The sequence below is a fragment of the Peromyscus eremicus genome, chromosome 3 (genome assembly GCF_949786415.1).
Source record: "Peromyscus eremicus chromosome 3, PerEre_H2_v1, whole genome shotgun sequence".
NCBI lineage: Eukaryota > Metazoa > Chordata > Mammalia > Rodentia > Cricetidae > Peromyscus > Peromyscus eremicus.
Genome location: NC_081418.1, coordinates 12543125 through 12560180, shown reverse-complemented (window position 1 = coordinate 12560180; position 17056 = coordinate 12543125). Strand labels below are relative to the sequence as shown.

General features: G+C 40.4%; 2 protein-coding genes across 3 annotated transcripts in view; one reads left to right on the top strand and one right to left on the bottom strand.

Annotated features, from left to right (window-relative positions):
• Rundc3b (RUN domain containing 3B) overlaps nucleotides 1-14731 on the bottom strand; it is a 164974-nt gene extending 150243 nt beyond the window's left edge. For both annotated transcript variants that reach the window (XM_059257287.1, XM_059257288.1), the window contains exon 1: nucleotides 14423-14731. In XM_059257287.1, coding sequence (XP_059113270.1) covers nucleotides 14423-14541 — 119 coding nt within the window. In that variant the 5' untranslated portion in view covers nucleotides 14542-14731. The remainder of the gene's footprint in view (nucleotides 1-14422) is intronic.
• Nucleotides 1-17056, top strand: part of Abcb1 (ATP binding cassette subfamily B member 1) — a 159845-nt gene that overhangs the window by 41441 nt on the left and 101348 nt on the right. The gene's annotated exons all lie outside the window — the stretch shown is intronic.

Genomic DNA, 17056 nt, shown 5'->3' with positions numbered 1-17056 from the left:
TTTATTTTTATTTTATGTACATGAATGTTTTGCCTGCATATATGGATATGCAATGCATGTGCCCCTAGTACTTGAGAAGGCCAGAAGAGGATACCTCGGAACTGGAGTTACAGATAACTGTTAACCATCATGTGGGTACTGGAAATTGAACCCTGGTCTTCTCCAATAGCAGCAACACTCTTAAGCACTGAGCCATCTCTCCAGCCTTCTGCTTCTAGTTTTTAAATAGCTTTCATTGTAACACAGACCATAAATATTCCAACCATCTTTCCTCATCTTGGTCATTTAGAATATTGTATTTCTCATCCTGGTTGCTGAAATTCTCATAAAGGATCCAAATTGACTTCTTTATTCATGTGACTATATAAATCTTTTGAGTTAACTGATTATTTTAAATCAGACTTTTGAGTTCTTTGTCAGTTTTTCATTTCTATGTATTTGAATTCAATTATTGAAGTATTATAAACTACTGGGTAGTCTCGGTAACTTCTGTTTTTGTATTTCTTGTGTTTCTATGTATCTACTTGGATAGGTTTCTCTTCTGGGGCTCTGCTTAATGAGTATTCTTCTTTTAAGACCTCAATCCTTAGTACCACTCAAAGTGGAGGAAACAAACTACCATTAACAGTCCTAATGTTAATGGTAACCAAAGCAAACTCAGAATCGAAATACAGTAAAACATATATCAAGTGACCAGCCCAGAGACCATACAAGTAACGTTATATGGACTGAGCAGGTTGTAGTTATGTATTTAGGGGTGTGTGTGTGTGTGTGTGTGTGTGTGTGTGTGTGCATGTGTGTATATGTGTATGTGTGTGTGTGTGTGTAAAACACACAACTAAAGAAAAAGAGACCATGAATTGCAGAGAGAGCAAGGATAGTCCATGGGAGAGGTTGGAGGAAGGAAAGGGAGGGGAGAAAATGATGTAATTATAATTTCAAACATAAAAATTATCATTAAAAATTTAATGATTAGGTAACTGGAGAGATGGCTAAACAGGTAAGATCACTTACAGCTCAAGCATGAGAGCCTGGGCTTGGGCACCAACACCACATTAAAAGCTGAGCCTATGAAAGACAGAGGCAGGATTCTGGGCCTTGCTGGTGGCCAGTCCAACTCCAGGTTCAGTGGGACATCCTGCCCCAAGGGAATGAAGTGGAGAACGGTATATAGAACACTTGCCATCATCCTTCTCCATCCTCCACAGTACCTGACACATGTAAGCATACACTACACATATACGTCACTCACAATTTTATAATCTATTATTACATACACTATGATACCAATAATGACAGAAAAGGAGAAAAATAATGTACATTATAAAGTTAAAAGTTAATAAATGTACAAATATTAATAATAAAAGAATGAAATCAAGGAAGAGTTAGGAAAAGGGAAAAAGAAAAAACAGCTTTAAATAAAAGAAAAGGAAAAGAATGTGAGGACAAGGAAAAGAGCAAAACATCAAAAAATAAAGAAAAAGGGCTAGAGAGATGGCTCAGAGGTTAAGAACACTGGCTGTTCTTCCAGAGGTCCTGAGTTCAATTCCCAGCAACCACATGGTGGCTCACAACCATCTGTAATGAGATCTGGCTCCCTCTTCTGGCCTGCAGAAATACACGCAAACAGAACATTGTATACGTAATAAATAAACAAATCTTTTTAAAAAATTAAGAAAAAGAACACAAATTTAAAAGAATTATACATAAAATATTTTAAAATATTTTTTATTTATGTATATGAGCATTTTGCCTTCATGCATCAATGTGCCCAAGGAGGCCAGAGTGGGTGTTAGACCCCTAGAATTGGAGTTCCAGGCTGCCATGTGGGTGCCAGATCCTCTACAAGAAACTGAGTCATCTTCCAGCTCCCATTAAAATACTTTTAAAAGATGCTGAAAGGCACCAGCAAGATAGCTCAGCAGGTAAAAGATCCTGGCCACCCAACCCTGACAGAACCCACTGTACCCATGAAAAACAGCCAGATGTGATGGCTCACCTCTGTAATCCCAAACTCAGCACTCCTATGGTACAATAGGAGGCTGAGACAGGAAAATCAGCCAGAAGTTAGAGACCCTGCCTCAAAACAAGGATGGAAGGAGAGAAATGACTCTGGAAAAATTCTCCTCTGGCCTTCCCAGGCACACCCATCCCTCCTGCCCATGTGTGTGTGTGTGTGTGTGTGTGTGTGTGTGTGTGTGTGTGTACACATACTTTTCTCATATACACTAAATAAACAAAAATAAATCTTTTAAAAATATAGTAAATATTAAAAAGTTTAACATTTTTTGAGACACTTCTGTGTCTAATATTGGAATTCACCAGATGAAAGGTGAGGGGTTATAAGTGGAATCTACTGTATTACCTCTCTTTGGCCCTGTGGTAGTTTGAATAGGAATGACTCCCATAGGTTCATAGTTTTGAATGCTTGACATCACCAGGGAGTGGCACTATTAGGAGGTGTGGCCTAGTTGGAGGAAGTGTGTGATTGGGGTTAGGCTGTGAGGTTTCAGAAGCCCAAGCCAGTCCAGTAGTCTCTCTCTATTCCTGCTACCTGCTGTATGTAGAACTCTCAGCTCCTTCTCCAGCACCATATCTGCTTGCAAGCCACCATGCTTCCTGCCATGAAGATAATGGACTAAACATCTGAATTGTAAGCCAGCCCAAATTAAAAGCTTTTCTTTATAAGGTTGCCATGGTCATGGTGACTCTTCACAGGAGTAGAAACCCTAACTAAGACAGCTGGTCTTATGTCTTTCAGATTCTACCCTGCAGCTGGGAGGAAACGGGATATTAGGCAATCCACTGGGCATGGGCTTAGAGTTCACAGTCCTTCCTCAAAGCAAAAAAGTAGCAGGGAGACAGCTTTGGAGGTAGACAATCACTTGGGCACAGCCTCAGAGCTCTCCATCACCACAGTAATCTATACAGTATATTGTGCTAAACTTTGACATGAAGCCACTGACCACCTTGCCCTCCAGTCTGAACTCTCTGGTACTAAAACTGGCGAGAAGGGGGTGGAGATGCTATGAGGGAGAGATCTGTCCAAACCTTCCCTTTTACTAAGACTGCCTCTCACAACAGTCTCTCAACCAAATGCTGTGGCAGGGCATCCAAGACTGCTGACTTAAAGACTGCTGACCCGACTCTTCTCAGGTCTCCAGAAAAGCTCATTCTCAAATAAGAGGCCTTCTCATAAAATGGCGTCAGGTTAGAACACTGAGATAGGTATATCAATGCGATACACTTCTCTAATGCTGGCCTCCACAGGAGTCACTCTCACGCCAACCCTACTCCCCTCCATGTAGACACACACCCTAGACTTAAGGCTCATCCTGAGGCTAGAAATGGCGGTCTGTCCTCCCCAGAGTTGCTCTACTTCTCCCTCCTCCCCAGGTCAGGCTGCAGCTACGGACATGACTGTTGTGTTCTCTGTGCTCTTTTAGCTGCCCCGTCACTGTTTTTGTTTTGTTTTATTCCCAATGCCCATCCTCTCTTTTTCTACTCAGGATCTAGCTTCCCCTTTACCACTCTGACTCTTCTCATTTAAGGAGTCCATGGAGCAGCATCTAGTCTGTTATCTTACCCTAAAACTAAGTAAATGTATTTTCTTCTGATGTTAGACAGATATGTTTTGTGGGGTGTATAAAATGTATTAAAATTTTAAATTGTTTTAATATTCATTTCAAAGGAATGGAAAGTAAATATATATACACAGGAAAGGCAAAATAACATGTAACTAACATGCTGATACAAACTAAAATAGTAGACAAATGGAACTATAAAAGTACTTTACTAATACATAAGATAAAGAAAAAAGTATAATACAAATGTTAAAATAAAAATCCAAAGATAAGGATAACATTAAACATAAGTAAGCTGAGAATCCTAAACAAAATCCACCAGGCTAGATAAAATACAAAATTCCATTGTATGCTGTTGATTAAGCTTGAAGGACAGTTCAGAAGTGGAGCACTTACTTAGCTTGCTTGGGGCCCCATACCACACATGAAAAACAAAACAAAAGAAAACTTTCTCATCCTACAAGAAAAATTTTAAATATAAATATCAGAAAAAGTGAAGGTATAGACAAAGATATACAAATAATAACTACAGCTTTTTTGACAATTTTAGCAGCTGACAAAGTAGACTTGAAGGAAATAGCTTTGTTAAGAGATAAAAAGGGATATATCACGATGACAAAGGCATCAGGCAACAAGGAAAAGATCACAATTATAAACACACTGTAATCATAACTCCAGGGCTGGAGAGATGGCTCAGCGGTTAAGAGCACTGGGTGATCTTCCAGAGGTCCCTGAGTTCAATTCCCAGCATCTACATGGCAGGTCACAACTGTCTGCAACTCCATTTCCAGGGGATGTGACACTCTCACACAGACATGAATGCAGGAAAAACATCAATGCACATAAAAATAAATAAACCTTTTTTTTAAAAAACCACAATTCTAAATACACACTCAGTAATATAGCAAATAGATATACAAATAAAACAACAGACAGATCTAAACCCAGGTACTGCACCATCTCTCTCATATTACTAGGTAGACTAAGTATATAAAAATTATTAGGATAGACAAGTTATGAATGACACAACACACTAAACATAGATGGCAGTATAGAACAATCAACAGAATATGCAAATCCATAGAAAACACTGATGGAAACTAACTATATGTTATGTCATAAAGCAACCATCAACAAAATTTCAAAAGCTTGAAGTTCAGCATATAACCTTTCAGAGTGGAATTAAGTTTAAAACAGTCACTTAGACAGAAGTTTTCCTGTGTCTCACAGCTGCTCAGTCCCAAATAAACACAGAGAGGCTTATATTAATTACAGACTGTTTGGTCTATGGCTCAGGCTTATTGCTAGCTAACTATTACATCTTAAATTAACCCATTTCTATTAATTCATGTATCACCACATGTCTTGTGGCTTTACCTGTGTTCTGTTATGTCTTGCTTCCCTGGCAGCCAGCAGCATCTCCCCTGACTCCACCTTCCTTCTCCCTGTGTCTTTGCTTGGATTTCCTGCCTGGCTATAACCCGTCTTGCCATAGACCAGAGCAGCTTCTTTATTAACCAATGGTAGCAACATATATTCACAGAATACAAAAAGACATCCCACAGTACTTCCTCTTTTCTGTCTAATCAAAAAGGAAGGTTTTCATTTTAACATAGTAAAATTACATATAACAAAAGTTATCAAGCAAGAATTACAGTTACAATATCTAGTTATTTGTATTTGGCAAAATTAAAGAAGTTATTCTATCATCTATCCTATTTTTGTGAGTCTAAAGTTTTATATCTAATTTATCTTTTATCATGACTAAGGAAAATTATAACTATCTAGTCTTCAACTCTATCAAAGACCCCAGAAGGATATAATATTATCTGAGTAAACAGGAAGTGCAATGCAAGCAACTTCCATAATTCTAGAAGTGACAGAGACATCTGACTGTCTGGACAGTCACCCAAAGTTCTTTCGTAACATTAGGGCATCCATCTTCAGCCTATAGGCATAGAGTCTCTGGCAGACTTTTCAATGAAGCAGGAAATTTGAAGGACTGTTCTGCCTATTTTGGCAAAATTCATCAGTCGCTTTTCTCTGTGTCCTGAAGAATATCTGGCAGTTTCTTCTGTGAAGCGGGAACCTGAAGGATCATCCCACCTTGTTTTGGCAAAGTTCAGTGGTCATTTTCTTATGGGTCCTGCGTGTCCAATTTAAACAACATACTGTCAAGCAGTCCAGGCAAGAGCAGTTTCTTGCTCAAATGGCTAGCCTTTTCCATTTTGTAAGCAAACTCCATAATGAGTTTCTTCAATGCCCATCATCCTCTTTGAAGTAATTGGTGCTGCCAGGAGCAGATGTGTCTCATTGTCCAGAAAAGTCTATGTTCTTAAAACATTTTAAATGCTATATTCTGTAGTTCTTTGAAGTGTTTGAAAATTACCTATTTAATTAAAATATATCTTTGTATACCTAGAAAACTTAACTAACATGATTACAAGTTTGATTATTATAGATTACTGTATTTTGTATTTCTTAATTATATATTACAATTTTAAATGAATTGCATAAACACAATACCTTAAACAAGAGTAGAAATATACATACAGTATAACAAAATTGACCTTAAATTTTTATTAATAAACCTAAATCCATACCAATGGATTTTGGGATTAACAGCTGTTTTTTGGATTAAAGTAGATTTAATAATCTATCTTTTTTCATCATTTCTATATCATATCCCCATTTAAATAAAAACAAACATTCATAAACAATATTTTGGGAATTTGGACGTAGCTTTCTAGACTACTTCAGATACAAAACTTTAGACTTACCAAGATAAGATAGATAATTTAGTATTTTCTCTAATTTTGTCAAATGCAAATGGATTGAATATTGTTACTGTAATTTTTACTTAATAACTGTTTTTGTTTTACTATATTAAGGTTAAAACTTTCCTTTTTAATTAGACAAAAAAAGGGGAAATGCTGTGGGATAATGCTTTTGTACACTGTAAAGATTTGTCACTCTGATTGGTTTATAAAATGCTGATTGGCCAGTAGCCAGGCAGGAAGTATAGGTGGGGCAAGCAGACCAGGAAAATTCTGGGAAGAGGAAGGCTGAGTAAGGAGACCCCAGCCAGACACAGAGGAAGCAAGATGAGAATGCCACACTGAGAAAAAGTACCAAGCCAGGTGGCTAAACATAGATAAAAATTATGGGTTAATTTAAGTGTAAGAGCTAGTCAGTAATAAGCCCGGGCCATAGGCCAAACAGTCTGTAAGTAATATTAAGCCTCAGAGTCAATCATTTAAGAAGAGGCTGCTGGGTATTTGGGAACAGGCAGGTGGGAGAGAAACTTCTACCAACACAACCAGTAAAAGATAACTGGAAGAACTTTATCTGAAAATTAAAGAAACATTTTTTTTAAAAAATCTATGATTAGACAGAGAAAATTAATGAAATCCAAAGATGATTCTTTGAAGAAAAAAAAAAACATCCTCTATAAAGCCTCAGTAAGGAAAACAGTGAGGAAGGCAGATTTCAGAATTAAAAGTGGAAAATCTCTACAGATTTTTAAGCAATAAAAAGGCATTAGCACTCTGCACTCAGGAGATGCTGAAGCAGGGGGATTTTGAGTTTAAGGTGCCTAGGCTACAAATACAGCAAGAATCTGTCTCAAAAAGGAAAAAAAATATTAAAACATTAAGAGAAGACTTAATACATATGATGATATAAAAATGTATTTCCTGGGGAAAAATACTAAAAAAGATGAAAAGAAACCAGAAATTTGAATTGTTAGAATCTACTAAATAAAGTGACTATGTTAATAATTTTCTCATAGAAATTTTTTACTTCCACAAAGAAATTTGTGGTCAAGATTGCTACCTGGTGAACTGTCCTGTATATTAAACAAGGAAATAGTATCAATCTTACAAAACCTATGAAGAAAAGGAAGAAAAAAAAAAGACAAGGTTAAAATTAGAGGACAATATAATGAGAAAGGACAAGTATAGACCAATCTCTCCCATGAGTTAATATGTAAAAATCCCAAATATTAGCTCAACTGAAAGCAAAGAAATCTTGAAAGTATAACCTACCAACTGGTGTTTTATTCCAAAGTAGTCTGACATGTAAAAGTCAAACAACAGAATTCATTACATGAACAGGAAAAGGGGGTGGGCATCATGTTTAATCTTGTTTGTTTATTTGTTTTGCTTTTAAAGAGCATTTGACAACAACATAGTTTTTGGTACCTACTTAAGATAAAAAAAAAGCCGGGCGGTGGTGGCTCACGCCTTTAATCCCAGCACTCGGGAGGCAGAGCCAGGCGGATCTCTGTGAGTTCAAGGCCAGCCTGGTCTACAGAGTGAGATCCAGGAAAAGACGCAAAGCTACACAGAGAGACCCTGTCTCAAAAAACCAAAAAAAAAAAAAAAAAAAAAAAGATAAAAAAAAAATCTCAGGAAACTAGAAATAGTAGAGAAGAAAAATCTGCTGCAAATGTCCACTGAAGTCACACATGCTTCACTGTTTTCTGAACACTGTGTTAAAGATCCTTGCCAATGTAGTAAGTGATAAGACGGGGGGGGGGGGGAATAAAGATTGTAAAAGGAAGAAATAAACATGCATATATGACTTTTGATCAATCTTTTTTTTTTGGGGGGGGGGGTTTCGAGACAGGGTTTCTCTGTGTAGCTTTGCGCCTTTCCTGGAACTCACTTGGTAGCCCAGGCTGGCCTCAAACTCACAGAGATCCGCCTGGCTCTGCCTCCCGAGTGCTGGGATTAAAGGCGTGCGCCACCACCGCCCGGCGACTTTTGATCAATCTTTTTAAACCTATAGAAAATCTGCCAGAATTAATAAATCTACTTGAGAATATAGATTCAAGAGTAGTATGTTTAAAGATCAATTTTATGTCTCCATACCAGCAAAAAGGGGGAAAATGCAATGGTTTTGGTTATAATAATATAAAAATATATTCAGTATGCAAGAATAAATTTAAGAAGAGATTTTTAATGCTTATATATTCTAAATTAATACCTATTTTTGAGAAAAACAGAATATTTAAATATATGAAAACATTTATTATGTTTATTGAACATATATGTTTTAATGTTACAAATATGAAAGTTTACCAAAAACTGCTTTATAGAGTAAATGCAAACATAAGAAAAATCCAAGAGTCCTATGGATAGTTAATGGTTGCTGGAAGAAGGGTGTCATTTTCGTTAGTGGTGTATCTACTGTTAAGATGCCCATATTCAGGTAAATGACAGCACATCCACGCTTATGCAAGCAATCCTAACTAAATTCAGTGGGCCACAACAAAACAAAGCAAGCAAACAAATCACATATAAATACAAAGGGGATTTCTTGGGTAAAAAGTGTTCCGTGGGGAGCATGAGAGAGATAAGAGGGGTTGATGGAGGCACATAAAATGAGCACAATACATAATTATACACGTTTTAAAACTTGTAAAGTTTTTAAACACACAGATTGTTTTTCATGGAAACTGATAAGTAGATCACATAATTTAGCTGGCAAAGGGCTAAGGGTAGGATGATCTTCAAATATAAAGCTAGAAAATTTTATTATCAAACAGCAAGATGTATTATAAATCTTAATAATAGTTATTAAGACAGTAAGATATTATTTCAAGGAGAAACAAATAGATTAATGAAATTAGAGAAAGAGCCCAGAACAGAGGCAGAAGGATCCTGTGACCTAACTTAAGACAAAAGTAACACTTGGAGGTATTAGACAAAATATGATCTTTTCAATAAGTGGTACTAGGTCAACTGATTTTTTAAGGACAATACTTAATCCTGGTTTACCACACTTAACACACAAATACAAATAATCTACAAATGGATTGTTGATATAAATACATAAAGCAAAACGACAGAGCTTTAGAAGAAAACAGGAGAGTATTCGATTACTTGGGAGGAAGTAGACTTAAGATGGTCAGTATTAACATGAAGGAAATTTACAGACTGCCTTATAATTAAGGAATTCTTTTCTCACTGTAGAGGGAAAACAAGTCAACAAACAGGAGGAACAAAAGTGCATGGGTAGTATGTTTACACTCTGTGTACTTTTTAACATGCATGTTTTAAGTCAATACAATTCTGGCTGAGGAGATAGCCAGTCAGTAAAGTGCACGGCTTGTAAGCTCAATCTCCAGAAAACAACCAAAAATCTCCGGCATGGTGCATTGTACTTGTAATCCCAGGGCTGGGGAGGCAGGGCAGAGGATCCCTGAGGCTCACTAGTCAGTCAGTCTAGCTTACTTGGTGACCTCCTGGCCATTAATAGCCCCTATTTCATAAAATCAGGGTAGACAATGCCTGAGGAATGACACTGAGGTTGACCTTTAATTATATTTGAAATGTAGAAAAATAGTGGAGCTGAATGAATTATCACATATCTTTCAGAACCTGGCCACAGAATTAACACTGTCAGCTATCTAGGACAAAGAAAGTTCTAAGTGTGCCCAATAAATGTAAATAAAACAACTGCCTAGAATTAGGCAACTGTTAACATTGAAATAAGACAGGTCCTTCTCTCACAGAAGTGTTCACAAAGTAAGCTACCCTTATGATACACATTGCTCCTCACAATAGCATCAAGAAACCACCCCCCCTATGATTGCTTATCTTAACTCTCAATGAACACTGAAGTAATCTGTGTATAACTGGGTAACAGCCATTGGCAATAGAAGAGTATGGCACAAATCATTCTGCATACTCAGAAGCTCTATGAAGATATGGACTGACCAAAAATGTTGATCAATGTCCTACTACATATATCATGATTAAAATAACTTTTGATATTCTTCATACCAAGGTATGGTCACTCTTACAAGGCATATTCAAGCAAGTAGTAATAAAGAATAGGTTACTATGCTTAAAGGATATTGTTGTCAATACATTCAGTAAGAGTTCATATACCTACACTGGAACTCCTACAAAGTTCAAGTGGAGCAAGACATTTCCCACTGATTATCCAATATCTAAAAATGCTAAGACTGCTAAAGTTCTCTCAGCTAACTTGTGCCTCTGGGCACACATTTCCTAGTTCACCACAACTACAGTGAGCAAGCCAAGATGTGAAGTGTAAAGCAAAGGGATTCCAGAAGCACACCTAAACAAACAACAGTGAAGTCAATGGGAAGAAATAGCAGGCAGCCAAAACAAAGAACTCTAAACTCAATCTATGGGGCCATTTAGCAAACCACACTAGGGTACCTCAAGAGTCTCCAAGGACAGCCACTGCACAGTGCATGTATTCACAGACACAGATCCAGAGTACAGTTATCAGTAGTTATAACATTCTTCTCTAAAGGTAGAAAAATGTGCAACCTCTTCTTTTGATAAGCAATTTATCTAAAATGTCTAAACACTGTTTCTTGTGTGTTAAATTATAAGCTTCATTATACAGAGACTATATTCCACAGGAAATGCTGATGGAAGCAGTACAGATGATGGAAGAATTTTAAGCTCAGAGTGGATATTAGTTACATATAAAATATGAGCTCTTAACTCCTTGACCACACTAAAGAGCTGAGGCACTGTTCTAACTTGAAATAATACTGGTATTCTGAAATAATATCTTGACATATAGAAAATGATGTTTCATGTTATTAAAGTACTTTAATTATGAAATCATCATTTGTCTCTATCCTGATTAACTTATTGTATACCATCTTCTTAAATCACCCTTGTCTTTTTTTATCCACAAGACAGGAAAAGTATGATTTTTTTTTGTATGAGAAGTTCCATTTAACTTCTGTCTTAGTGGTTCTACTGATGCAATGAAATACCATGACCAAAAAGCAAGTTGGGGAGAAAAGGGTTTATTTGGCTTACACTAATCTCTGTTCATCATCGAAGTCAGGACAGGAACTCACACAGGGCAGGATCCTGGAGGCAGGAGCTGATGCAGAAGTCATTGAGGGGAGCTACTTATTAACTTGCTCATAGCTTGCACAGCCTGCTTTCTTACAGAACCCAGGACCACCAGCCCAGGAACGACACCACTCACAATGGGCTGGGCCCTCCCCCATCAATCACTAGTTAAGAAAATGCCCTACAGGACTGCCTACAGCTGGATCTAACTTTGTGTCAAGTTGGCATAAAACTAGCCAGTACTGACTTAAAAGTTTGACAAATGTTATTTCTAAGTGTGTAATCAAATTGTTAAACATGAATGTTTTAGTATTTTATATAACATTATAAACTGAAAGATGAGTTAGATTTTAGTTGTATTGCCAGTAGAACTAAGGTGAAAGAAATTTATCCGTTTAAAAAGACGAGCTTGAACTGCAGAGTGACTTGGTGGTTCAGAGAACCGGCCGCTCTTTCAGAGGATTCCAGTTTGATTCCCAGGACCCATGCGGGAGCTCACAACTATTTGTAACTCCAGTTCCAGAGCATTTGACACATCTTCTGGCCTCAGAGGGCAATGCACACATACAGTGAGTGCACAGACATACATGTAAGCAAACCATCCATACATGAAATTAAAAATGCAAGTTAAAAAGCCCACTGGCCAGCCCAGCATGGTGCACATGGCTGAAACTGCAGCGTTCAGGAGGCAGACACATGTAGATCTCAATGAGCTTGACCAGCCTAATCTACATAGCAAGTTCCAGGTCAGCTAAGGCTACACAACAAGGCCATGTATCAAAAAAGGGGGAGGAGAAATGTGGGGGGGAAAGTGCCTTAATGTTTCAAAGTTCTAAATAATAGAGATTCTTTACACAAAATAGAGTAACTAAACTCGGTCTATAAATATTTTGGAGTTGAGTGTGGAAAATTTAGAGTTCTCAAATGACCTACTTTCTCTGCAGTACAAGCTATGGAAAATATGCTAAAAACTTTACTTATTTGCTGAGACAAGCACTATACAATAGTTTTAGTATACAATACATAAATGTTTTCTCTAACAAACTAAAGTAATTATATACACAAACACACAATCATAATGAGCCAAAATTCAATTCAGCTCTTTTCCTGACTATCCTACATAACCACACAGCCTAATTTCAAAATCCAAAACAGTAACAATATTGTACTTTTATATGGTTTTAAATCTACAGAATTGTGTAGTTTTATGAAATGGCATTGAACCTAAACTAAAACTATACCTAACTTTTTAAGGGAGGGAAAAAGCATTACTGTTTAAGTATAAGATACAATATGTAGTGGGTTGGGGTTGGTTTCATTTTTTTTCTGGTTTTATAAATTTCAGTTTTTCCAGAACATCAATAAAAAAATCACAAAATGACAGTGCAATTAAAACGTTTAAAGAAAAATGCATGTGCCTCATCTAGCTGCTATAAATATTTTTCTACCATTATCATCCAGCTCATATTTGGAAACATCCAGAACCAAGCATGATCACACATTGCTTGAGGTAGTCCATCACTTGAAATTCCCAATGATCTAGTCCAGCATTACTGTACAGATGACAAAAAAAAGGAAGAAAATGGGAGGAGGTATTCAAGACACTAGTCAATGACAACATCTATTATGAACTCAGTTACATTACCACTGGATCAGCTTCTTCCAATTTCCAACGTCAAGTCATCAAGAATGTCACCTCTGCTAGAGCTTTGAAAATGACTCAAGAAGCACAGTTTAGGTTGAAACCTGTTTTGGAACTATCCTCACTTCTTAAAAAAAATCATTTTAATAACTGTTAAAGATAAAACTATCCAGCCGGTGGTGGTGGTGCACGCCTTTGATCCCAGCTTGAGAGGCAGAGGCAGGAGGATCTCTATGAGTTCAAGGCCAGCCTGGTCTACAGACTGAGTTCCAGGACAACCAAAGCTACACTGAGAAACCCTGTCTTGAAAGAAGAAAGAAAAAAAAGATAAAACTACCCACCTAGCTTATTTTTCTATGTACCTAACTTAGAAATTTGCCTCAATTTAATAAAGCCTATCTGTCCTAAAAGGTTGTATTCTACACAGCACAAATAATAAATAAAGTCCATACTATTTTACCACTTATAATGCAAACTGTGAGTGGAGGTCTTCCTGATAGATAAGCGTTCATTAAATCCAACTTTTTAAAAGTTGCTTAAATACTGAATATAACTCCTACTACAATCTGCTTAAGAGGCTAGGCACGCTTTTACGGGAGGAAAAATGATTTAAATACAGGCATAAAACGCAGAGGAGGGAAAGGTTTCATCATTTACCTGGTAATTGTCATGGTTGATGATTAAACAGTATGACGGAACAAAATAATTTTAACAGCGCTTATTGACTGAGTGGTTCCTAAGAAATGGATGCCTAGAATTTTTATAAGACTTAAAATATATCAGCTTATTCAAAATCAGTTCCCTTTGAATTCCAGATGTATAGATAGTGGTTATATTTTTCTATATTTCCTAGAGGAAGAGATACATTTACAATCAGGAATCATTTAAGGAAAGGCGGATCTTCGAATACATGACTGACTGGAGGGCTTCCTAGGGCCAGGGGAAGACACAGTCCCACAAGCAGCACCGGCACTGTAGTTGAGGAGACTTAAACACTCGACACGGATGTGCGCGGAATGAAAGGCGTGCAGACCACACGCCAGCAACCGAAAAAGAGAGCAGCGCACTCGGATTTGGGGGGCGAGGGAGCGACTTCAGCCACTTCTCCAGCGGCTGGATGCTGCTCTTGCTCCGCCCTCTTCTGCTCAGACACTGGATGGCTGGGTCAAAACAGATCCTCCCGGCTCCACCCGGGCCCTGGCCAGGCCGACCCCAGGCTCGTCCCCGGCCTCGTCGCCCGGCTCCCCCGCGTGTCCGCGGGGCGCGGCGAGGGCAGAGGCCGAGCTCGGCTGCGCAGCCCCGGGACCTCCCTCCTCCCCGCGGCGCCCGCAGCCCCGCACCTGCACACGGTGATCAGGTTCCTCCTCTCCACCGCAGCGTTGCGGGCGCTGAGGCTCTTCTTGCCGCCGCCGCCGCCGCCGCGGCCCCCGCTCAGGCCCCCCAGGCTCCGGGAGGCCATGGCGGGCTCGCCTCCGCGCCCCCTTTGTCTCCGGCGGTCCCGCACGCCGAGCACACCTGTGTCCCGCGCGCGCGCGCGCGGCCTTCTCTCAGTACGCCACCCCCGGTGCGGGAGGGACCGAGGAAGGAGCCGAGGAGCAGGCAGGGTGTGGGAGGCAATGGGGCACCCGCGCCCGGCCCCCAGGACCCACGCACGCGCGCGCACACACACACACACACACACACACACACACACGCACAGAGACAGACACGCGCGCGCACACACACACACACACACACACACACACACACGCACGCACGCGCGAGCCACCTCCGCCCTCGCGCGCGCGCCGCCGCCGCCGTGCACCGGAAAGGCGCGTGCGGGTTCCCCGGGGACGCCGCACTAGCGCGCCGGCGAGCCTGCAGCTCCGCAAGCCTGCCCGCGCGTCACGCTCCCAGCAGGGCCGGGGCCGCGGAGGTGAGGCCCCACGCCTGTCGCACGCAGCCCCGCCCCCTGCACCTATGGGAACGAGGCCGCGCAGGAGACAGCCAATGACGGGAGGCGGGGGGCGGGACCCGCCCGGGCGCCTTTAAAAGCGCTCGCTCAAGCCCCGCCCCGGCGCGTGGGCCGCTGTCAGACCGCGGAGCCCGCTCGTGCGGCGTCAGTGTGCCGGCAGCAGGGCAGCGGGTGGGCTGGTGCGGATGGTGGAAAGCCGGCTTCCGTGCGCCCGATCCACAGCGACTCTGGTCCGAAGCACCCCTGACGAGGCTAAGTCTCAGATTTTCATGACAGACTCCTGGTCCTGGAGCCTCCGTAGCCCCAGCAGGAGAACGGCACAGCACAGCGCAGGGGGCTGGGAAGTGATTACTTAGAAGAGAGGGGTTCCTTTTGTCCCAACGCCCTCGTGGAGCCTGACAAAGATCGACACAATGGCATCAGGGAATGTGCCCGTGGCATTTCACGTCACATGAGTCTGGTTAGGTCTGCATTCTTGATTCCCTTCCCCTTATCTTCCCGGTCAGTCTCCAGAACAGCCATAGAAGAACGAGTGTTGTGTGAGTGTGCAGCCTGGGTACTGAGATCTGAACTGGATAGCAGCTAGTGAGCCTTGGGAGGTTTGACCAAGGTCAGAGGGAAATGTTGCCTGGGAGACCTGAAACACAGCTTGGAAGGACCACTTTGCAGAGTTTCCACTTTCTCTCCGGCCTTGCCTGTGGGAGGCTCCTGGCTTGAGGCTGTGACCTCTTGACACTCACCTCAGACCTGCCTTTAAACCATTATGTCCAGACTTCAGATTTTTAAAAATTTGAAAACCTAAAATCGTCAGGACAAAGTCTCACTTCTTTATTAAATGTAATTATGTTAAAATAAAATATATGTGGGAAAATACATATCTTGACTAAGATATTACAGCAAATATTTATGCATTTCTAAAATGAAACAACTTAGGCTATAAACTTTACTTTTCACATGACTAAAAGCAGGTGAAGTTTCCACATACAGGGGTATGTGATTTTGTCAATACGCATTTTGTCAAATATTCCCTGTCTGTTCGACTGACATAGATGCTTGTCGGGAGGTTCCCCTCCTAGGAGCTACGTCTTGTCTTTTCTTGCTGGCCTAATGGTATGACTTCAGAACTAGCCACCAGAAAACAGATGCATGGACTATGCAGCCAGTCTTGGCAAAATTCTACACTAGCAATGACAAATAGAACTCAAACTGGAGATCATTTTTTAAACCTGAGATTGTAAGTGTCTAAGGAATAGAGTACAAAACTATTAATTATGAAGAAAATTTCTAGATGGGCGGTGGTTGTGCATCCTTTTAATTAATTAATGAAGAGGACGAGGAGGATTTCTAGAGCAAAGGATGGTGGCGTACTTTTGTAATCCCAGAATTCTGACGACTTAGGTAGAAGGAATACCTTGCTTTGTTGATTACCTTTGTGTTGTTGTGACCAAAATCTCTGACACAGACAGTTAGAGGGAGGAATGGTTTGTTTGGGTCCGCGTTTCAGAAGTTTCATGGCGTGGGGGCTGTAGGAGAGCATTAAAGCTGACATCAAATTTGAGAGAAGGTAGTGTGACGAGACATCCGCCAGCAATAAGATGAGGGCCCCCCTTCAGTGCCCTGTCTCCTCCAAGTAGGTCCTACCACCCAAAGTTTCCACAACCTTCCAAAACAAAGCCACCAGGTGGGGACAAAGCATTTGAGACCTGTGCCTCTGGGGAAGGCATAGATGAAATTGAATACTAGGCTGCATTGTAAGAACCTGTCTCAAAAAGGTGTACTTGCCTCAACTGAATCCACCAGGCTGGGCTGACTCCCCAGGGGAGACCTTGCCTTGGAGGAGGTGGGAATGGGGGGTGGATTGAGGGGGAGAAAGGCTAAGGGGTGGAAGGAGGGAGGACAGGGGAATCCGTGGCTGGTATGTAAAATTAAATTAATTATAAAATAAAAATATTATAAAAAAGGTGTAGGGAATGGGAAGAGATGTGAAGTTAAATTGTAGGCAACCTTGTTTGGCAGCTTT